Here is a 25,003-nt window from a genome sequence, read left to right on the forward strand (position 1 = left end):
CTGTCCTAACATAACTTACCACTTAGTTCTGTAGGAAATGGGGTTTGTTACTGGTAAGGGTTAAATTTAAATAGATTGCAGGTTATACACTATGTTCTAATCATCTACAAAAATGTAGCCATTTTTCTTCATATGTTGCTGGATTCAAACAAATTTGCTCTTGGAATGTGGTATAAATATTCTGGGTCAAAGGTTTTGTTAATTATTGAAAACAAAGCTGGCCCTAGGGGATTCACAAACAAGATGTCCCATGATGCAAAGTAAAGTTTTGTCAAGTTTATGTCATTTTCACCAGGAATATAATGCATATGCATACTCACTGTGATTCTACTGAAAATTGAATTCTGCCACAGAACTGTGTGAAACCGTCTTGTATTGCCTTTTCTTCATCTATACAAAAGTCTAGCCAAGCTGGCTTTATGAGAGTCTGACCTGAGCAGTCACACAAGAACTTACAGTTACAAAGGCCTTATTCCTGGTTTAACTCTACATCTCCTCCATCTTGAAATTCTTAACAATTTTTGAACAAGGGGCTCTGCATTTCTATTTGGCCACTTAGCTGTGTGAATTATATAGTCTGTCCTGAAGTCTAGCACAACCCTGCCTGAGAAACAGACCTGACATAACTGAATAGACAGATAAAAGAAGTTTTAAAATAAGTTTTTGTTATTTAAAAGAAGTAAACAACTCATACTTACCCCAAGTCCCCCACAAGGTAATGAGGAAAAAAACTTCTGAGAGTCACCACCTATTTAGTAAGAAGACACGAAAAAATATATAAATTTGGAATAAAAATATAGTTTTTAAAAAGTTTTGTTGTTTATTAACACATAATATTATGTTAAATGGTATTTATCACTTGTGTCAAAAAATAAACTTTTAGACCAATTATTCAATAGAGTTAATTTTCAGAATACCATGATTCTGTCTACATGTATTCATAGGTAGGAACTCAAAGCAAACCAATAACACATACAAATATTATTACATGTTGAGTTTATTTCTCTCCAGGAATAGACACATGCCCATGAGCTTTGAGTCACAAGACTTTAAAAAATTGTCCTAGACATCTGTACTATTATAATTTTTAAAATTTATAACTTATGGAAAGTAACTCAGCTATTCACTAAGTATGTTCCTGCAGTGGGATATTTTGAGCCACAACATTTATGACATCATGTCTTGTCATTTTTTAATATTTCAAATATTAAAATATCTTCTCATATGTATAAACTTATTCTTAATTTCTATTTCAGACATAGCTAAGTATGCTTAGCTGTAAGTAGCTACATCTACTAAAAGATACAACTAAGTCCAAGTACATCAAAAACCTCTCCAACATCCCCGGTTTTATGAACAAGACACTTTTAAGAAAGAATTATTAAGAAAGCATTACTAAGATATTATTGAGAAAGAACAATCCCATTTGGGGCCCTATATAATATCAATATACATTTTTAAATCTTTAAAAATATATGCCAAAATCCTAACTGCAATTGTCTCTTGGAACTGATATTTTAGGGAACTTTTGGTAATTATTTGTTTACTGGCACTTTTATTTTGTACATCATCTATTACATAACAGAGAAAAGAGGAGTAATTGCTCTTAAGCCTCTAACACTAAAATCTGCCTGTGGAGAAATTAAAAGAACATCGTGAACATTTCTATCCCATGATCAAATGGTTCTGAAGTAACTCAGACAAGTCATTCAGCAGGTCAGTGGTAGGACCAGGTACAAATCTCCAGTCTGTCCATCCTACTCATTTGTCCTATTGATATTCAATGATATAAAGAATTAAAATTGAAATTGGTTCTGGTAGAATTCACATGCGCAGTCACTAAAAGTCGAAATAGTTTTGCTTGTCACAAAGGAAAGTTGATTTCGAAAACAATAAATTGTTTAAGTTGGTTTTCAAGTGCAATTACTAATAGCTGGAAAATGATAAAGACAATTGCACGTGAAAATGAGGACACATAGTTATAGAGACAGATCGTCATAAAAAAAGATGAGAAGTCGATAGAAAAAATAAAAAGTCATGGAAAAATATTAAAATGGAATACTGGCACCAAGGACACATCAGAAAATTTCTGAATGGCATGGAGAGGGGTAAAGTTTTCTTATATTGGTGCTTGGAATCAAGATATTTCTGTATTCTTGAATATTCTCTGAGGGCAAATTCACATGTCACCTATAAAATTAAAATATACATGTATAGCATAGAACCTAAAATATATTTTAAGGTCTGAACTGTTCATTCATAGTCAATTTAAAAGCATTAAATCTTATAGTATAATAAAAATAAGATTTAAAAGTAATTAAAAAATATTAAACACTAAGAGAATTAGGAATACAAAGATTTCCTGCTTAGAAAAATTTTATTTAGTAATGTCTACATAATACAAAACAGGCAAATTAAATTTAGCAGTATGCAATGAACTTTTCTCACTGAATTGACTGGATTTACTTTTTAATTATACTATACTACCTTATCAGTGGACTGAAATCTGGCCAACTACAAGAGTATGGAAACTAGTAATAAGAACGACAGGAATATTAACGCTAAGGAAAACCTTGTACCAGAAATAACTGGAGAGAATGTTTTTAAAGTGTCACCTTATAGGGTGTAGAATATTTAAAGAGATAAATGGTGCCCATTCTCAAATCAAATTATTTTATAATCTGTAGATGTCTTTGAAGATGCAAAGACTGATCAGTCTGGTCATTCTGCCTCTTTATTCAAATCCTTCCTCCTAACTCTAGAACATAACTAACAAGAAGGGCAATAGCATCAATTTAACTCAGAAAAGACACCCACATCTGTGTTGGGAAGAATTGTGGGAGGAGTGAGATGTATGGGAATGAAAGGAATGAATAAAGAGAGAGAAAATATCGGGTAATTATAAATTTCTATGCATTCACACATGGCAGCTTCTGCCAGGACTGATAGAAGTAAGAAAAGCCACAAGAATCCAAATTTCACGAAGAGAAAAGGTATGAAAAATTAACCTTTGGAAAGAATGAGATTACTCACTTGGAACTGGGGTTGAAGAAATCAGCTAACTTTCTGGATACACAAGAGGAATTGGCATAGTTTGGAAGTGTCATCCAAGTTGAAGTTAGTGCATGACGCCAAAGCCTGACCAAATGTGGACACCCCTGTTTACCTGCATTCAATATTGAGATTACAGAACTGACCGCTGAGAGGTGTCTGTGAGGCTCCAGATGTGTATGGAACACTCACTTTAAAGTCATCAATTGGAGGAATATTACATTTAAAACTAGACATAAATGGGCAATTTATGTTGATATTCACAATTTGACTAATCCCAGTCTATTCCAGTAAAAGTTTAGACTTACTTAGGCCTAGGTTGATTTGTATTTTGGTATCATAGTTTTTTTAAAAATAGGGAAGATTTTCTACTTGTTTGCTTTTAACTAAATTAAAAAACAATCACAGTTTCTATATTTAAATGCTTGCTTATCTTGACCAAAAAAAATAATAATAATAATTAAAATGTCTGATTTACTTCATCTTTGTAGTTATTTGGGTAGGATTATTAATTCAGGTTAAAATAAGAATGTTTCTTACACAGTATCCACCACAAAAATAAGTACTTTATGTGAAGTATTTGCACGTACAAAGACTGGTTCCTTTAACAGACAGAAGTAAAACAATACACAGAGTATGTTCAGACTAATCACTTTGCATTTTTATCACTACAGTACTTTAATTCTACTACACGTACTATATAAACTGCTTTTCATCACCAAATCTCAGAAAGATGCTTTCTAAAAATTGAGTAGTTTTGTGTCTCCCTTTCTGCCTACTTCTCCCCAAGCTACGACTTCGTGCCCTGTTACACATGCGTGCAGGTTCACACACTCACCCACATGCCGTGCTCTATAAATTTGGGGAGCCTTGCCACTCATATTAAAAAGGCAGATTGAAAGTGTCATAATGGGTACTAATCAACTTCCCTTTGTAATTATTTTTCAAGATACCTACTACATGTCATACACCTTCTTTAGAGTTTTTTGGGACTAGTTAATGTAAGACCATTTTGAGATTATACTGAATTTGGTGAAAAGGTCCAATAATTTGGAACTGATGTGATAGATTTATTTGAAAAAGAATTCCATTGTTGGAGACAATGGAATGCTGTGTGTTGTTACTCAGTTATAAATGATCATTAGTAAAAGAAAATAATTACTTCAGCTAAAATGTTTTATCACTGATGTTTCTAAAAGTCTACTGTTTCTATCACTCATGTAAACTTTATATGAAACTTCGCAACATGTTTTATTTTAAAATCTGATGATAAAAATCTTAAAAAATCCTACATTAATAAAAATTTATGTTTATTAGTTTTTGATTTCTGCCATTTACTATACTACTTAATGCCATTGGTAAAGCATATATTAAATGACTATTTTAAGATTTTAAATTAAATCCTACTATGAAACATTGAGTGCTGGGCATAGTAATAAGGAATTTTCACTTAAAATAAGTTGTAATAGTCCCTTTGTCTGTTAAGCTTATAGAAGAAAGAACTGAGAGACAAGACAGGCGAGAAAGGTGATGGTAAATTTGCATAAAAATGTGAAAATGTTTTTTTCTTTTAGTTTAAAAACACAAGGAATTGAGTTCAGCCATATATTTGTTCCTATATGCAAAACGCCTTTAGAAATGCATTTCAAATAAAGGTAAATCTTAAAATAAACATCATGGAACGTAGTGTCATTTTCTAATGCAGGATTTTCCTGATCTACATTGGCATCTATTGTAAACGACTCTTTCCACAGAGCAACACTGTTGGAAAAACTGATTTTTTGTCACACTGCTTGCCAAGTATTTTCAACTGACACCAGCATTGACTAATGACAGTGCTGGAATGTGCTGTTCTCAGTGGAATGGAAGGCTGTACCGACCTAGGAGTATCCTGGGGTCCAGCTTCTGTCCGTCCAGGGGGTTGGTGCCATACAACAGTGAGTGATGTTCAGAATGAACAAGCTGTATTTCCTCCAGGCTGGCTTTTCGACCTTGAATTCGCTGAAAGAAAACAGCAGAAGCCTACAGTTCTCCACTGACAACATTTAGAAGAAAATGAGCCCCCGAGTCACATTTACAATGATTAATTATGAGCTGAGTTTCATCATGCAGGAATGTGACATTGATTTGCTTTAGTAAAGTACCACAGTAATATTTGAAAAATGAGTTGTGTGTAAGGTTCAGATCCAATGGATTGCTGGTACCTAAATGGGCAATTGACAAAAAGAATATTCTTCTTTGCCACTAAAAAAAAAAAAAAAAAAAAAAAAAAACCTGTAACAAAGAAATTAATAGTTAATTCTTTTGTAAAAGTATCAGCTTAAAAATGAACAGGGGCTACTGTTTAACTATGAAGTAAATTTATTACAAATTTATTTTACACTTACCCAAAGAAGTTAGAAGACATTTTTTGTTCTTTGCTAAAGGACATAAGTAAATACTACTAGGTTTTAATGTATTTGATGATCATGACTGCGCTAATCACTTTTTGCGTGCACCTCACAGTACTGTTAGTCTCGGAGTTCCTCAAATGCATTCTATGGGATGGACGACAGTTCAGGATTTGTTTATCAACAGTCTGTAATGAGGTTGGGCATAAAAATTCCAAGTAAATATTTAGAAATTTTATGGCAACTTGACAGAATTTTTACATCTTTTGAATCTAATATTATTTTATAATCCTGTATGTCTGCAATTTTTATTTTACTTTTGTAGTATTTCATTTTTAAAGCATTTTATGATACTCTGACAGACTGGAAATTAAACAAAAACAAAGCCTGCTGTTTAACCAGAGGTAGTCTGAGATACTCTAGACCAGGGGTTCTCAACCTTCCTAATGCCGTGACCCTTTACTATACAGTTCCTCATGTTGTGGTGACCCCCAACCATAAAATTTGTGGTGACAAAACCATAACATGAGGAACTGTAGTAAAGGGTTGCAGCATTAGGAAGGTTGAGACCCACTGCTTTAGACACACGGAAGGGGGATTCACTCTATCTAACTAAGATTGGTCCTTCGCCATAGACAAACACGTACGTTAACCTAAACCTCCACTAGCCCATATGTAAAGTGTTCTTCCTGGCCACATTTCTCAATCTACATATCTATGAGCCCAACAAACATCTAAACATCATGCTAGTATATGATGAGGTTAATTAAGCTTAACTTTTGGACAATGCTGTGCTTCCTAAAATGATAGAGACAGTATTACTATTTCACTTGAAACATATACTAATACAAGGCAGTTGTAAGGTAATATGTAAGTAGATAACTACAGGGAAAGTCAAGGAGAATCTGTTCAGGGAATGCTGTCCCCTTATACTTCTAACCATGGAACCACCAGTTGACTTAGAGACTTCAGGTGACAATCTCTCTCTCAGAACCAGGACAATTCCATATTCAACCTCCCTAGTTCAAGGTAATGTGGCCACTCCCAGAACCTTGCAAGAAGTCAGACTGGGAAAACCTTGATATACAGACACTTCCTCAGCATTTAGTAGGCAAGAGGCAGAGCTGTGCTGGACTTTGAAAATAAATGACTAGGTCATAGTAGGCGAGAAACAGTGGAAGACTATAGGGAAGGGAGTGATGGAAGTAGAATGGGCTAAACTCTGCCTGTATGGGTAGAACAAACAAATACACTTATGGAATTTTCTTTTCATAGGATCGAAACACCGTTTTTGACACTATCATGCAGCATTGTGGAACTCAATTTACATTTGCAGAGAAGTAAAGATATGCTTTAAAGAAAACATTCTAGGTTGGGTGCAGTGGCTCATGCCCATAATCCTAGCACTCTGCAAGGCTAAGGCAGTGGATTGCATGAGCTCAGAAGTTCGAGACCAGCCTGAGCAAGAGTGAAATGAAATCCTGTTTCTACAAAAAAAATCTAGCTGGGTGTTGTGAGCACCTGTAGTCCCAGCTACTTGGGAGGCTGGAGCAGGAGGATCATTTGAGCCCAAGAGTTTGAGGCTGATGAGAGCTGCAACGCCATGGCACTCTCTAGCCAGGGTGCAGAGTGAGACTCTGTCTCAGAAAAAAAAAAAAATTATTCTAGATAGGTAGATAAGAATCCTAGTGTAGGAGACTAAGGCAGATTTAATAATATTTAGTAATGGCCTCCAGTGACTCATCTTTCTAATAAATAAATAAACATCTTTTTGAACTAGGCAGCTTGTTGGTAAACATTAAATGTGGAAAAGTACATGGAAGTCCAGAACAATCAAAGAAGCAGAATGACAAGTAAAGAGACAAAATGAGCCAGAGAAAGTTCAAAATCAACATTGAAAGGAAACATATTAACTGTGACACTTCAGGGGTGGAAAATCCCCCAAGATAAATAGTGGTAACTCCACAGTTTGAGTCATCTAAAATTGGACTGAGAAGGGCACAGGAAAACAGACTATGACGACCGACCCTACTCCAGCAGAGTAACGAACACCATGAAATAACAGGGCTTCCAGCTCTCATTGCTATGCGTCTGAGAAATATCATTTATGCCAATACAATGAAATATCAGTATCTTAAAACTGATATACTCACAGACAGACCCACGTTTTGACTACCATCAAAAAACTTCAATGTTCTCCCCTTTCTCTTTTTTCTATAAAGATTTTTTTTCAGCTCTAAGCTTATTCATTTATTTTTTTGCATCTGGCATAATATTAAATACATTAATAATAAATTCACCTTTACATTTCCATACACTAGTCATGTAAATTTATATACCGTGCTCTCCAGGCTTGTCCCAGCTCCCTTCCTTATTTCCCCGTAATTCCACTAGTGTTCCAGCTGAACCCTCCACCACACATTGGGACACTAAGCTGCTAATGAGAGTCCTTATGATTGACAGCTGCTCAAATGCTGGTCAATCACAGAGGACACCTGTAGAATCTCGTCATCCCCTTGTATAAGATCAGTCAACCAACAGGAAGGACAGAGCATCTGGCCCAGCTACCCAGCATTTACTTCTTCTTAGAGCACTCCCTCCTAGTTTCTACTCTGGGCCTCAACGACGTTATGAAAATGTATCACCATTCATAATTTTCACTTGGATGTCTCCTTTTTTTTCTTTTCCCCCTTCTTCCTTTTGACTCTAAGCAAGTTTTTCACATTGGCTCTTCTTATTACTATAATAAATATTTCTTTCAAAATAATTGCACTAAATATAAAGAAGTACTCATTCTTGGCAATCACCTTCTGCTTCTTTGGTTGCTAGAGAGCAAGCTCCGTAAACATAGTGTGAGTGTTTCTACAGAGAGAGAGCAGTGAAAACCAATTCAGCATAAAACATGCTTCTATCTGCAGATAGGATCTGAGCAAAGCATGTGGGGAGATTTGCACCTCACAGAGACACTGCCCTGGAAATTTGACCAAACTAAAAATCCTGAAATAGCAACAGCTTTCTTTATTTCTTCGCATGTAGGATTTTCTGGAGTAGATCTGTTTTGCCTCACTTTATCAGATCCCTCAAATTTGTCACATTCAACTTTTCCTGAGAGCTCCAACAGTTTCTATTTTCTGGTATCATCATCAGTAATTTAGCATTTTATTTGTTTAGTTTTAAATATAGATATTCTCATTTAATCCCTTCCCATATTTTCTATTTCCTGTGTAACCTTTATCCCTTCATTTCTCTCTCAAGTTGTTTTCTTGAGTCAAAAGTCAACAGCATAATAAGTCAAAAAATGGGATAAAGTTCTCTGATAATCTTAATGTAGGGAGATACTGATTTCCGTTCTCAGGGATACTTGGTCTGGAGGATGTCTATGTAAAGTCATCTATGATACTCTGATCAAAAGGAGTTTTGAGAATTCTGAGCATATTGCAACACTCAATAAAAATAAGGGATGAGTTTCATCTACGGATTTATCACTCAAGACCCAAATATAGGTCTCAAATACCTTCCGAATGTAGGCCTAGGAATGAAAGTTTATAGCTCTTCTTAGAAAAGAGACTTGTGACGTGGGACTGTGCTCATTATTACATTATCATTCTCTGTGACTTGCCCTCAGTTTCTTCCCTGAGAGCAGAAATGGAGCTAATGTCCACGAGTGCTTTTGTCAAACTTAGGGTTCCTATCACCGTATTTAGTTCAGAGGCCCCAATAGTCTATAGTCAGGTTGTACATTTGACTAATGTCATTTAAAATAACCATATCATTGAGTCTCACAACACACATGGTTCTTTCCTAATGAAATAGTCTCTCTGAAATAAAGCCCATTAATGCAACCTGATTATAGAAGGAATGCTCTGAACGTGATCTACAAAGTCATAGTATGACAGGATAAAATGCAGCCTACCCACACCCACCCACACACAGAGCACACACACGGTATAGATTCTTTTTTTTTTTTTTTCTGCCAAGGAGCAGAGAAAAAAGGAAACAGTTCTATTTCTTCCCCTCCTGTGTTCAAAGCCTGGATTGAGGCCAGTGTCCTAATCAGATCTCATTGGCCCTGGAGGAATCAGAACCTTTTGTAAAATACAATAAAGGGCATAAAATCATGATAAAATGCATGAAAAAGCAGTGCTTTTGGTTAGGGAACTAGAAATAATTTAGCAGAACAGATGGATTGCATTGGTTTGGTATTATTGAGAACATGAAAGGGCTCATTTTGTGGCAGTTCCAAACTACGAGAAAATGTCCAACTTAAATTTGACAAGTCAAAGTACCTGCCTCCACTGGGGGAAACTCCATTTTCTTTAATCATTTTCAAAGTGGTGACATATTAGGCAAGAATTTCCACTGAAATATCTCATTTTCTGAAAACATTTTATCCATTGTCCCTACACGTGGGAATTAAAATATTTTTCCACAAAATCTTTAAGACGATAGATACTAAAAAAAAAAAAAATATGATCAATGTATCAAAGGTACCCTCTGTTGCAAATACAATACTTAATATTTAATGAGTAAATTCATAGTCTTACTTATACTCTTGATATACTTTTCCCTCTTAAAAACAAATGCAAGGCCAGGCATCGTGGCTCACTCTAGCACTTGGGGAGGCCTGGGCATTAGTGAGGCCCTATTTTTACCCCCCACCCCCAAAATCAATTTTTTGAAATTATCTAGGCATGATAGCACATGCCTGTGGTCCCAGTTACTGGAAGGGTGAGGCAAAAGGAGGGCTTAAGCCCAGGAGTTGGAGGTTGCTGGGAGCTATGATGACACCACTACACTCCAGCCCAGGCAACAGAGTGAGACCCAGCCTCAAAACAAACAAACAAACAAAACTCCCACAAATGTCTGGTGTTCCATTGCTCATGTCCAATGTCCAAGCATACCTACTAGAGTTTTTAAATGCTACAACCAACTTCTTCTTTAAATGTTGCATAAAAGATGTTCTTCCAGGGCGGCACCTGTGGCTCAGTGAGTAGGGCACCAGCCCCGTATACCAAGGGTGGTGGGTTCAAACCCTATCCCGGCCAAACTGCAACAAAAAGACAGCTGGGCGTTGTGGTGGGCGCCTGTAGTCCCAGCTACTCGGGAGGCTGAGGCAGGAGAATGGCCTAAGCCCAGGAGTTGGAGGTTGCTGTGAGCAGTGTGATGCCACGGCACTCTACTGAGAGCCATAAAGTGAGACACCGTTCTGCCTCTACAAAAAAAAAAAAAAAAAAGGTGTTCTTTCAAATGTTCCCCCAACTGCAAATCTCTTCTGCACTGCCCTCCTCAGAGAAGAACTCTTCAAAGTTTTTCTCATGACAAAAGGGAAGTGAAAGAAGGAAGGAGGCTGTTAAGCAGGCAGGCACCCTGACAAGCCTCGGTCTTTTCTGTTGGTTACGTAGAATGAAAGAGTATTCCAAGTTGGGAGCCCTGGCTTTTAGTTCGGACTCCCACATGTCTGTAACATGTCTGTAGACTGCTCTGAGACATCTCTCTGGGCCTTGAATTTTCCATCTATAAACATAGGAGGTTTGACTAAATTATTTTGATATGCCCTGTTAGCCCTAAAATGATAAGATTCTATGGGAAATCTCCTTACCACAATGAAAATTTAATAAAATATGCTTTACTTTGATTTATGGATTTGCCTTAGGCCAGCAAGTATAATAATTGTAATGATAAATTACTACGGGTGAGGCAGGAGAGGGACCTGACCATGAGGATTTTCAAATGGAGTCCAGCTACTCCTTGAAGCCCATTTCTTATAAGGTTTAATCATACTTGAAAATTATGGTCATATTCCTGCCTGTGACAACATCAAGATAATGAACACTTAGCAATTTTTAAACAGTTTTGTGTACAGCCCTTCTGAATTAATGCCACTTGTTTGTTTCTCAGATAAATGCTTATTTCTGTTCTCTCCCATCTCTAAATACTTCATTCATTTGCCTATTAGTTTTGTTAAGATTATGCTAAGAAGCTGAGCCTTTGCTGTAGGGCTTCCTATCACTGACTGTACCTTGGAATCAGCGGGGGCAGTTTAAGAGGCACTGACGCCTGGGGACTGACCTCCAGAGCTGCTTCTTTTTTTTTTATTTATTTATTAAATCTGTCTGGGTGAAGTCTGGGTATCCAGACACCTAGAAACACCCATTGAATTCTAAAGGGAAGCCTTGGTCAAGAATCACATGTTAGAGGGATCTATCCATTTTTCCTGCACGTAAATGAATTCAAGATACTGCCACTGTACTGACCCATATTTGGGACTATGGAATAGTTAAAATACCTGGTTGGTGGACAGAATGTTGGGGAATAAAAAAAGATCTGTCTTATCTTCAAAATGTCAAGTGTCTTAATACTAGTTGATTCAGTCATTATTCTTTATTTTAAAATATGTCAGGGTACAGAGCAATTTCTAAAGCACTACAGAGAAGCAATAAATCTTATTCAATAAGATTTGAATGGTAAAAAAGCTGGGATGGTAACAAACATGTACTATGTATTTGTAAAGTTTTATTTCTACCTATTTCAAGTCACTTTGCTCATTAGGAAACAAGAAGTTTTATCCCTTAGTTTAACTTCTCAATTTTCAGAATTCTTCATGCAACTGAATTTCCTATATTGTAATTTTTTAAAGGGTAAATAAACATGTCAGTGGTTTTATTTAAAGCATTGCTTTAACCATATATGAAACAAACTTTCTCTCCACAGTATTTTGTGTTAACACCATAGTTTTCAATAGCTGAGAAATACCTAACTACTAATTTTGATTAATAAACTTTAATGCTGTTGTTTCAAAAATCCTGTATTGTGTTCCAAATTGACTCAGAAGGACAGTTCCCTGATTAATTATATTATTATAATTTCCATTATCATTATTTTGGTAGCTGTTTTCCACATTGATTCTTTCTTTCTGGCAGAAGTTTTTAAAGAAATTCCAGATCAACTTAATTCTGATCATAAATTGCACAATTATTTTTTATGTATTTATCTCCCTGAGTCCACTCAACTGTAATATACAAATATCTCTTAGAAAAATGACATAACATACTCAGATTTACTCATCACATCTAGATAATTTGTACTGCTTCCCAAGCCTGCCATGTCCTTTAGAGACAGTTCACAGGGCTCCCTGTTTGAGTTTCTTACTGCTTTGTGGTTAGATTCTAAGACACAACACATACAAAAAAATTTTTTTTGTAAACTAAACAAAACAGTGAGCTGTTATGTGCTGCCATCTAGTTAGACTGCTCTATAAAACAAATTTAATTGAATTTCCATTAACTTGAAGTATTCACCATTTTCCAGTCTTGATGTCAGATAATCTGCACCTTCCAAAAGTGTTTTTCCATAGAGTAATGTATTTCTTTACTTAGATTTGGAAAAAAATATATTTTTCCTTTTTTCTCATCTTCCTTCCTAGGTGGGCAGAAAAGGTGCTGGCGATCCCATCCCTGAGCTCCTTTGCATCTTGAGATTTTTATCCTTAACTTGCTCTCCATTTTCTCATTGGGTCTACTGAGAAGTCCCAGAAGGGACAACTGTGCTTAGTTTTGTGTCTCAGAATTGTTTTGTAATTACTTTGTGTTGGCACTTGGACAAAAGAGTTAAACATTTCAGTACAGGGCACTGCTTATGGTTTTTACTTATGAATTAAGCGAGACAAAGTTATGCAATATTAGTCACAAAGAGGCAATGCAAATTCCATGTAATATGTAATCCAACAAAAGCATTATAAAATGTTATTCTTCTCAAAACAAATGTGAGAGCAAGCAAATGTCTGTGGGTGGCTTGGTGAGGCTGGGAGTCATGAGCACTTCTGGAAAAACAACTGCAAGTGCATTTGTAACAGATGACGGGTCATTCTCTACAACTTCGTTTTCAGCACAGATAAGCACATTCTTTTTATCAGAAGCACACACTTCAGAAACCCAAGTGCCTAATCAAAGAGCTTATTTCTGAAGAGGACACCAAAAGACCCCTCCAGATTCATTTCTCATGGTGATAAGAAAGCTGCTGGTTTTGCTCTTTGCTCCCAGTAGAATCACTAAACTAAATATAAATGATTCAATGGGGGAAAGAGTTAAATGGTATTGGCATGAAGGACTAGTAACTGCCTCAACTTTTTAAAAACAGTGTCATGTCATGCCAAAAAAAGTTAACCCATGTAACTGCTGTAATCTAATATAATCAGGACTAATGTTTTCTCTGGCTACTAATCGGGACTCGTGTGCAGAGCCAATTTACACGAGAGCTTACACACTAAGAGCATTGTGTTTACTCAAACATCCTAAAACTTTAGCTTCTTCTTAATCAAAAGTTCTAGGATACGAAAGAACTCCTTAGCCATTGTAGTTTCACGCATCACTAGAGCAAATAGCCTGCCTGATGCCCTCATCTGCACATGGGAAAACAGAGATCAGCAAGGTTAAATGACTTGACAAAAGTATACAGATAGTTGATGGCAGAACAAAGGTCAAATCTAGTGTTGAACAATCACCTTTCAAGGAATCCATCTTGATTAATTTCCTACGTTGCTCAATGACTTGACATAAAACAAAAGTTTGATTTGTGGATCCGTCTACTGTTTCCAAACAAAGGAGACCTTTTCATGTTTTCAAACTGCCATCTTTTCTATCACTTTACTGTTATTTCATTAATTAAAAAATGGACTATCCCCCGATTGAGGAAAGCTGACTCTCCTCTGCATGCCAACAGTACTGAGATGCCTTCTCTTTTGTGCTACTGAAATAGTAACCTCAATACACAGAGAAACCCACATAAAGACAGAAGGAGAACGGGTTTCCCAGTTAAGATCTGGGATACTTTCCCCTTCACACCCTGACATATAATGTTACGTCTTCCTTCTCCAAGTCCCCTTGCATGCTGACAAGATGAGCTAAGCAGATGACCACAGCCTTTCTCATTTTATTTCTTCCCCAAGCCCAATCAATAATAGAGTCTTCAAAATCACAGCAATATAAAACTCATGACTCAAAGCCCCTGGAGAGTTTGTAATTATATTTTTACTTGTATGCTCCTTTGATTAATGTTTGCAGATGGTAACCTTCTTGAAGACAGGGAATTTATCTTTTGACTCCTGTTTCTAATAGAGGTGCCTGGAAAATCAAATTCTTGACAAATACCATTGATTGGATATATCACCATTCTCAAGGTGTAATGTCCAAACCAGTAATGTCAGAATCACCACACATATATTAGCAATACAAATCTTGGACTCCACTCTAGACATACTGAATCAGGAATGAGTTTGGAATTCTGTGTTTTGGCATCCTGCCAGATGATTGTGCCATATGTCAACATTCGAGACTGCTCCTCTGTATAAGTATGGCTCAATTTCTAATGCAGGGTAGCTACACAAACATGGCAGGAAAATAGTACCAAAGATGGCAGATTACTATCTGGATGTTGGTAAACAATGCATTGACCCAGTGTATACATTATATTCCCACATGACTTTATCATTTTCTGTGAAATCTAACAAATCTCTGTCTTTTGAGACAACTGGACAACTGAGTTGAGTTCCTTTTCTTTCATTATTATTATTCTTTTTTTGAGACAAAAGCTTCCTCTGTTGCCTTGGGTAGAGTGCCATGGCGTCATAGCTCACAGCAACTTCAAACTCTTGGGTTCAGGAGGTCCTCTTGCCTCAGCATCCTGACTACAGGCAGGTGCTACAACACCTGGCTAGTTTTTCTAGTTTTAGTAGAGACAGGGTCTTGCTTACTCAGGCTGGTCTCGAACTCCAGAGTTCAGGCAAGCCACCCACCTCAGCCTCCCAGAGGAATGAGCCACCATCAATTGAGTTGAATTCGTACTTTCCACAACCAAAAAGAAATTGTACATACTGCTTAGGAGAGAATCATAACCTAGACATCAGGCTTGGTAAGCAAATCCTTGGGGTCCCAGCCAACAGTGACTGTATCCCCTCATGCCAGCTCACTTTAGATATGAGCAGGCAAGGGAGCTAGTGTTTAATTTCCTGGTACCCCTCCCAGCCAATTTTGGAAGAATGGCCTTGATTCTCTTTATTTAGGTCCTTGAGTATCTGAGTAAATAAGTTACTCACACCTGAGGTGGGACCTAACTTCCTCTTTTGGAGTGAACAGGTAAACTCAGAGGGCAGATAGTGTCATTGGCTTTGACATTTTTTAGAAGGCTCAGAAACACTAATCAGCAAACCTTTGGGGTAGGAATCTTGCCCTTTCAGCTAGCCAAAGTACCTACCACGCACCCACAGTACCTGATCCATTACATTCCTTACCTCTATGGCAAGCTTGTCTTCTGATTCTTTAATGACCCTGACCCTTACAAAATTTTGTAAATTGCTAGAATTTTTGCTTATGTTTCTGTTTTTTCCACAGCATTTAATGTTTCAAAATAATTTGGCAATGAGATAGAAAGTTTAACGTCCTCGCAAGAGTGCTCAATAATGTATTAATAAACCTGAATATAGAATTAACTAGTCAAATCAAAAAAATTAAAAGAAATCTACAAAGAATATGTATAAATTGTTTCCTTTGTGCTTAGTAAAGGAATGGGCTGGGCAAAGCCCTGGATAATGATATAAATTCTACTATTTCTGATCAGGTAAAACTGATTTGGAATAATCTCTGTATATTCCATTTTTATTTCCTCCCCTATTCTTCTGGTAAAAATACTCAGGAAGAAAATATAAGTCATAAAAACAATATTTTCCTTTTGGTTCTATTTTTATCTCATGGAACTAAAAGTCTCTAGAAAAGATAAATTTTATGTAGTTAATGGTTGCTAAAACTTCATTTTGAATATTCCTAAAATTGTTCACGTAAGGGCAGAGGAATATTAAATTCTTAGATGTTTTAAAGTAAATTATTATTCAACAATTTTAGAAATTTCATTTCATGTTTTAGTCTAGGTTGGCATCTCATAAAGTCATAGAGCAAGTAATTTCATCTGGCCAACAATTTATTTGATAACATAGGACCAAACAGATATATGTGGGCAATAATTTCATTACTTAAGAAAACAAATCCCTGATGAACGGTCATCACACTATGTGACGAAAAGTGCGTTTTGTTTGCACTGTCATAAAGTTTTGGATAAGATGTTGGTACTTGATCTTCATTAAGAGCACACCTTCTGATATGTGCTCTTCTGATATGGTAATTTGTGGTTCAGTGTTACTGGGAGGCTCTTGTTATCTGACCAGGCTGGGGCTGGCCTCACTCTTACTTGTCAACTCCACTGGGCTTATGACATGTCACCATTTGATGTCAAATTATTCAGTGCTATATAAACAGAATTGTATGCTTTCAAATAAGACAAGATTAAAATAGTGTGACGTGTGAGGAACTGAAAAAGAAGACTGACCAGAAAGGGATGATAAGACCAGTGTGACCCATACTCATGTCATTTATTTCTATATTTTGCCTCTTTTGTGTACAGCTCTCCCTCGGGTAACAGGTTTTAGGACTACCACTACCTAATGATGTAAGTGAAGGCTCTGATCAGCCACTGCCAGTTTAAAATGGCTGGGACCAGGCCAGTTGCTGCAGGATATAACAAAACTTGAACGTGGAAAATGTAAGGAGCAATGACTCAGCTGGCACAAGCACAGAGAAACTGCAGAGCAGGAAAACATCTACAGCAGATGCAAAGGTAAGACAGGGATGTTCACATGAATAAATGCATTTTGTCCATTAAGACCAGCCTACCACAAGCAGGCTTCATGGACTCCATACAGGGTTGTATAAGAAAAGAGAATGATTTGGCCTCCAAAATGCATTATCAAAAACATAAAATACTTAACGATAACTCTAAAATGAACCAAAGTTATGAAAGTCTCTTGCTATAGAATATGGATGCCACTGGCAAAAGATAAATGATGGACGTTCACTGAAGGAGAGAACCAGATGAATAAATCTAGCTCATTTTCCTTCACTTTGGGGTTTCTACAGAAAGGATACATTTAATCCAAAGCAGAGCTTTAAATATGGAAAATATTTGATAATTCTATCATAAATATATAATAAACCTTGTGAGAATAAATCTGTACAGAGTACTATAGTATATTCATTCACAATCTCAACTGCTGAATGATCCATAAAACATTATCAACAATTTGATGTAAGAAAAATAACCAATTTAGTTCACCTATGAGATGGAATGTATTAGTCACCCTGTAAGAAAAAAAAAATCCATAAAAATTATTTATTCTTAGAAATTAACCCACTGAATGTCTTGTGCATCCTGAAATTTCAATTATTTTGAGTAGTTTGCAGAGGAAAAGGATCACACTGATGTAACTCACTTTATAAAATACAGGCAAATGCTCCTTAGGAGCATTTTGTCTTTTTATGAATTTCTATATCAACTAAAATATTTTATAAGTTCAGTTAAAACTCAATTGAATTCGAGTAAGAATTTTGTTGACTACATTACACAATGCTAAAAATAACATACTATGGAGAGTTTGGAAAGACATGAAAGGAATTGACACCAACTATATAAAAAATTATAATCAGCACTGTGCAAAGCCTGACCTTAGAATTTATACCTGCAAATAACCATATATAGTTAGCATTATGACCCCAAAAGTACTCATAAAACATTGTTTTTTTAAAAAAAAAATTGATTTCAAACTAATATGAAGGTAAAATGATTAGGTTACATTGTTCACATTTGTTAGGCAGAGTCCAAGTTTTGTTTTTTTTTTTTTTTTTTGTAGAGACAGAGTCTCACTGTACCGCCCTGGGGTAGAGTGCCATGGCGTCACACGGCTCACAGCAACCTCTGACTCTTGGGCTTACGCAATTCTCTTGCCTCAGCCTCCCAAGCAGCTGGGACTACAGGCACCCGCCACAACGCCGGCTATTTTTCTGTTGCAGTTTGGCCAGGGCTGGGTTTGAACCCGCCACCCTCGGCATATGGGGCCGGCGCCTTACTCACTGAGCCACAGGCGCCACCCAGAGTCCAAGTTTTAGTTGTGTCCCTCACCCAGGGGATGTGCCACAGACTTTCACATTGTGCCTGTTAGGTGAGAGCACACCAATCCCACTGTCTCCTTCTCTCCCCCCTCCGCCTCCTTCCCGCCAACTTGAGTTTAATTGAGTTCTTCTCTTGTGTGGGTGTGCATTTGTTCATCTACCAGTTTCATATTCATATTAAGTACATTGGATACTTGCTTTTCTATTCTTGTGATACTTTACTAAATAAAATGGTCTCCAACTCCATCTGGGTTAATACAAAAGATACAAATTCTCCATCTTTTTTATGGCTGAATGGTATACATAGACCACAGTTTATTCATCCATTCATGTGTAGATGGACACTTGGGTTGACATTGCTTTTATTTTATTGAAACATAGTGAATTTAATATGGTCTCAATGTATCACTTTTCTCACGACATAACTATAGTCAATACACTATCCACTGAATTTCTTTCCTGGGCTGGGGATGATTATGTAGGGTTTCTTGTATTTTTTAACATGATTTTACATTTATTGATTAAAATATTTTTTAATGGATCTATATATATTCTAGACATTTTCTAGGCACTAGAGTTATAAAATTCCATAAGACAGAAGTGTTCCCTGTTCTTACAGGCTGAAGTTTTTAACTCACTGTTCTTTGGTTCTGTGTCTTTCTCTGAATATCGAAGAAGGAAATCCAACATAAAAACGCCTTAAACTCAAATGCAGAATCAAATAGCTACTGGTAGTTAGATATTTTACAAATTTGACAACAGAAACCTTTCTTAATTGATACCACTTTTGCTTTTAACCTTTAAAAGCCTAAACAGATTTTTCTAAATAAAAAAGGGATTCACCAGGAATCTACAGAAATGAATCTAAAGAAAAATTGGTAAAATGAAATTAGTCAAACACTTACCATAAAAATATAAAAATTATCAGCTACTTTGATGTATATAAGTGACTTTTATTGTTACAAAGATAGTTACTACTTTTCAAATCTATTCATTTCCATGAGGCAAAAGTGGCATATATCTAAATTCAAATTTTAGCTTATAACAAAAAATAAAAATTACTTACCACTTAATGCTTTGCAAAAAGTTTCTCAGAAGATGAGCTCAATAAATACTGCCTATTTGCAAACTACCATGTGTATGTACTAATGCTGTAACAACAGAACACACACATCAAACACTGATTGAGCACCTACTGTATGTCCGGCCCAGGGTCAGTAGTTCTGTGCTACTTGTGACTGTGATGGCTCATCAATCACAGTGTTTGTGCTACATAGTTGGCATTTTTCTACTACTGCTCAAATGAACACTGGCCTCCTTACATGATTTATTTAAGTAAGTAAAAGAGTGTGGCCAATTCAGGATTACCTCACATTTATTTAGCAGCCCAGTTTCTTGCAGTCGTGACCAGATGCTCTGTATTCGTCCAGCATGCTCAGGGTGGGTGGTGGAATTGCCACAAATGCACTGGTGTTTCAACATCAGGGGGTCATAGGCAATTCCTGCAAGACAAAAGAAACACAGCACCACGCTGAGTAATAACAACAGCAGAGTACACATTACAAGATAATGAGATTATTCAAAAAATCATTTTTTAAAAAATGAATTTTACAAAGAGAAAAACAACGCAGATCAGCAAACTCTCAGGAGGACACGAGAGCTATTGAGTCCAGCTGGTTATCTGGATATTTATGCAAAAACATCAACCCCTGGATTGACCAGTAGTGTGACCCTAGCTTGGGGAAACTTACTTACAAAGTGATGAAGATGATGACATTTTAAGAAATGTCAGATTAACAATAGAAATGCTGCCAGTATTTTAAAACATTACGAATTATTTTAGACAAATAATTAAATTCAGTAGAGCAGTGGTCCCAAAACTTTTTGGCACCAGACGCCAGTTTCATGGAAGAAAATTTTTTCACAGATTGGGGTGGGAGTGGTTTTGAGATGATTCAGGCATATCGCACTTATTGTTTACTTTATTTCTATTATTATTACATTGTTATCTATAACAAAATACACAACTCACTGTAATGCAGAATCAGTGGGAGGCCTGAGCTTGTTTTTCTGCAACTAGACAGTCCCAGCACTGGCACCACCGCCTCAGCTCCTACTCACACTGTCAGGTCATAGAGTCTTATAAGGCGTGTGCAGCCTAGATCCCGCACATGCGCAGTTCACAGTAGGGTTTGCGCTCCTATGAGCATCTAAGGCTGGTGCTTACCTGAGAGGAGATGGAGCTCAGGTCCAATGCGAGTGAAGCAGAGGGGCTGTAAATACAGACAAAGCTTCGCTCACTTGCCTACTGTTCACCGCCTGCTCTGTGGCCCACTTCCTAACAGACCAGGGATTGGAGACCAAAGCCCTAAAGGTTTTAATTTTCTCATAGATGCCACAAAGTGAGCTGGCTCTTTTCATCCTTCATCAACAGTTCCAACCTTGTAAGAAACTGTAGAATTTTCCAACTCCTTGTCTATTCTGTTTAGCAATTCCTTTAAGTTATGCAAACAGGTTTCTTCTTTGTGTTTTTCCCATAATTTATGCCATTGCGTAAACAATATGGACATCATAGGATTATAGTATTGTGGGAAGTTTGAAGTGTTACTTTTTAAAAATGAATGTCAATTGCAATACTGTTAGTAGAGATTACATAGATAATGACTATAATCTGCTTTTAATATATCATGAAGAAATTATTTAATGAATCAAATTTCTTCCAATATGACCAACGAAGTGAGTGCCCTTTGGGAGGGAGTGGGGGGAAGAATTCATGATAAGAAATTACATAACAACATATTAGCATATTTCATATCTCAGTTAAACAGTTAGATCCTGTTATGGGAAAGTGCTTATAAAAATGTGATGGAGAAATGAATTATTAGAAGGACTTAAAATAGGAATTTTAAAGAGAAAAAATTAGATGATAGTTATAATTCTGTCTCATTTTAGAAAAATATTTTCATCCTCAACTCTATTCTTTGGGGAAGGGAGGGAATAGATTGCCCACAAAATTGCCTAACATAAGAAATTATTTAATGAATCAAATTTCTTCCAATGTGACCAGCAAAGTGAATGCCCTTTGGGAGAGAGTGGGGGGAAGAATTCATGATAAGAAATTAAAGAACAACATTAAAAAAATCCATTCAAGAACTGGTAAGTACCAGCAATTTATGTTGCAAAGCAAATTTTATACATTTCATTCTCCCTTTGTCTTACATTATTGTGTTAGAGAAATGTTACTCAAGAGAGGAAAATATTTTTCCTTGAACATACTAAAATCATGCAGAAGAATGGCACATGTATTTTAAAACCATGTGGTAAAAATTATGTCTAAGAAAAAATATCATTTTACTAGTCCAAATAATATCCATTCTTAAGACTCAAAGGGCTTCAAAACCATCCCTGTGCCACTTATTCTCACATTTTCATCCTCAGCCCTGACCTCTCTCCTGAGCAGCATACTTGCATACTTACCCATTCAATTACCCACCCCAAATCTCCATGTGGATGTCTCATGGTTTTCATATGTCTCTGATTTTGAATTCATGATCTTAAACCTCACACAGTGTTCTTTATTTTCACAAAGGGAACAAGATCTGCCATTACTCATGCCGACATGCTTAGTATCATCTCAACACTTCCTCTCAATGAACCAAGATCGTGTCTGTTTTCTATCCAAAGACATATCTCCATCTCTGTCTTTCTCTCTCTCCACCCTCTCTCTCTCTCTGAAACAGGGGTCTATGTTGCCCAGGCTGGTCTTAAACTTCTGGCCTCACGAGATCCTCTTGCTTCAGCTGACAGAGTAGCTAGGATAGAAGCTTAGAGGTGTGAGCCACTGTCCCTGGCTCCAAAACAGATGTCGAGTCACTCACTTTTCTTTAGTGCTACTGCCAAAACCATACATAGCAGCAGGTACTATTATCACCAGTCTGGACTGCTGAGATGGCCTTGCAACTGACTACCAGACCTTCACTCTATTCCCTTTGACACTTGTGTTGAAATCCTTCAGTGACTTGACCGATGAGAGTGGAACTCCTCAAGGCCAGCATAGATAGGCCTCTCCCGGTCTTTCCAGCTTCATTCCATGTTCCTCCCTCCCTTCCTTCCTTCCATTCCTCAAAGACATCAAACGCTGCCAGCCTTGGCTCTTCACACAGTGCTCCATCTCTGCCTGAAACCCTTTCTTCCTGAGTCATATAAGTCTAGCCCTCATCCTGATAATTCCTTCTCATTCTTTCAGGCTCAGTTTTAATGTCACATTCTCAACCAAGAATTCCCTGAGATCTCCAGACATCTCTAACTATAGCTCTCGTAGCATCCTGTAGATCTGCTTCAGAACATTCATCGCAGTTATTATGTGCAGTTGTTCTATAATTCTGTTAATTAAACCCTTTCTTCACTATATGGTATGAAAAAGCAGACTGCGGTTGCATTTTTTACCTCTGAACCCTCAGTTTCTATAAATATCCTTGAAATAAAGCAAGTCCTATAAAGTATTTTTTAATGAATAAGTGACAGTTGCTGTGAGTCCTTTGACATCATGGCACTCTACTGAAGGCGGTAAAGTGAGACTCTGTCTCTACAAAAAAAAAAAAGTATAGTATCTGCCTCATTTTGAAAATATATTCTTTAAGGGTCAAGATTCTAACCATTATGTTGCTTAGTATTTTTACTGTTTCATCTCTTGACATATGTAAGCTCATCTTCATAGCAATTTTCCCCTTTTAACAACATTTTCTGCTAACCAAATACTAAGAAAAAAATGTGAAACCAGTTTATGGTAGCTGGAAAGTACTGCCAGGTATCTGGAGATTATAATACAAAGTCCCGGAGCTCTTGGAAAGCCATATGAATTTAAGGGGAAATGAATAAAATCTGGAACCCCAAGCCTCCACTGATTCATCTTGATGTATCACTGTGGTGTTAACAGATAGACAGCAAGGTGAGACTGGAACCTCATCCTTCATTTCCATTTACCTCCCTACACTTTGTTTCTCAAAAACAAGGCCTTGTAGGGTGAAAAATAAGCCTCTCTTCTCTTTATGATTCATTTGGAATTCTACTTTCATTTGACTCTTTCTGCCCCACCCACGGTTGCAACATAACAAAGGCCAATGGATGAATCAACTTTTCTCTTAATCAATGAGACAAGAGTTAAAATCAGAATTTTGAAAAATATACAAAAGAATTTTAAAATCTTAACCTGCATTTTAAACTCCAGTTGTTTGTTTTCTACTATCTATTTCTATTTGTCTGTCTATCTATCTACACACATACACCAAAATAACACTTGGAATTTTTTTGATAAATTTTTAGATAAGCTTAGGCTTTGTGTTTTAGCTACCTTTCAGTTTCATTAAATGAGATAATGCCATGGAAGCATCTAATGTAGTATTTTCTCCTCTGCTTAATCATTACATGTACTTAACTAGTGTTTAGCCATGGAATTGATTTATGTTCTCAGACTTATACTCAGGCTAGTATAAGCTGTTAGGTTGAGTCTGTCTGTCTCTATAATAAAAGTTGAGTTTCAAATATTTATACCTAAAACTCTTGATTGAGATTCCTAGTTACTCACATTCAATTTCATATTGCATTTTTGATAACTACCTGAGGTTTCACAACTTCCCATGATATTTGCGAAACAGCACATTGAATTCCTCCCATGTCCAAGGACTAGCATAATACAAATATACTTGATATGGCATCTCTCTTGTGAGATGCAGAATCAGTGAACAGTTATTGAATAGTTGCTATGTTCCAGATACCAGCAGCTTCATTTGATTGCATTTAACTTATGACCTACTAGTAAAAGTGAGACACATACAAATGTAGTTAAATGACATATTTTTAATAAAAGAACTCTGAGCTGGGCATTGCAGCAGGTGCCTATAGTCCCAGCTACTCAGGAGGCTGAGACAAGAGAATTACTTAAGCCCAAGAATTTGAGGTTGCTGTGAGCTATGATGCCATGGCACTCAACCCCAGGATGACTGACTGTGACTCTGTCTCGAAAATAAATAAATAAATAAATAAATAAATAATAAAAAACCTTTAAAAATAAAAGAACTCTGGTACAAAAAGAAAATAATTGTACTATTAGGAAATCAGAGTAAATATCTTAAACATAAGATATGTCCAGTCAGGATTTCTTTCTTTGAATTTTAAGTGTGTAATTATGAGCAAAAGCAAATACCACAAAAGCGATGCTCCAGATTATGTCATTTGTTATTAAATTTCTTTTCTTTTTATGGAGACTCCTCAAATTAGACCTCCCATTTGATCCTATAATCCTATTACTAGGTATCTACCCAGAAGAAGAAGAAAATCCTTTTATCATAAGAACATCTACACTAGACTGGTTATTGCAGCTCCATTTACAATCACCAAAATGTAGAAACACCTAAATGTCCCCTAACCCGGCAATGGATTAACAAGCTGTGGTACATGTACACCATGGAATACTATTCAGCCATTAAAAAAGATGGAGACTTTACAGCTTTTGTATTAACTTGGATGGAGGTAGAATACATTCTTCTTAGTAAAGTGTCACAAGAATGGAGAATG

At 36.5% G+C, this 25,003-nt stretch overlaps 1 protein-coding gene across 7 annotated transcripts in view; it reads right to left on the bottom strand.

The window, feature by feature from the left end:
* HDAC9 (histone deacetylase 9) overlaps positions 1-25,003 on the bottom strand; it is a 1,013,994-nt gene that overhangs the window by 244,428 nt on the left and 744,563 nt on the right. For all 7 annotated transcript variants that reach the window (XM_053609475.1, XM_053609477.1, XM_053609481.1 and 4 more), the window contains 3 exons: positions 19,799-19,932; positions 4,932-5,052; positions 699-748 (listed from right to left, as the gene is read on the bottom strand). In XM_053609475.1, the coding sequence (XP_053465450.1) occupies positions 699-748; positions 4,932-5,052; positions 19,799-19,932 (305 nt within the window). The remainder of the gene's footprint in view (positions 1-698; positions 749-4,931; positions 5,053-19,798; positions 19,933-25,003) is intronic.

Source organism: Nycticebus coucang, chromosome 11 (assembly GCF_027406575.1).
Source record: "Nycticebus coucang isolate mNycCou1 chromosome 11, mNycCou1.pri, whole genome shotgun sequence".
Classification (NCBI taxonomy): domain Eukaryota; kingdom Metazoa; phylum Chordata; class Mammalia; order Primates; family Lorisidae; genus Nycticebus; species Nycticebus coucang.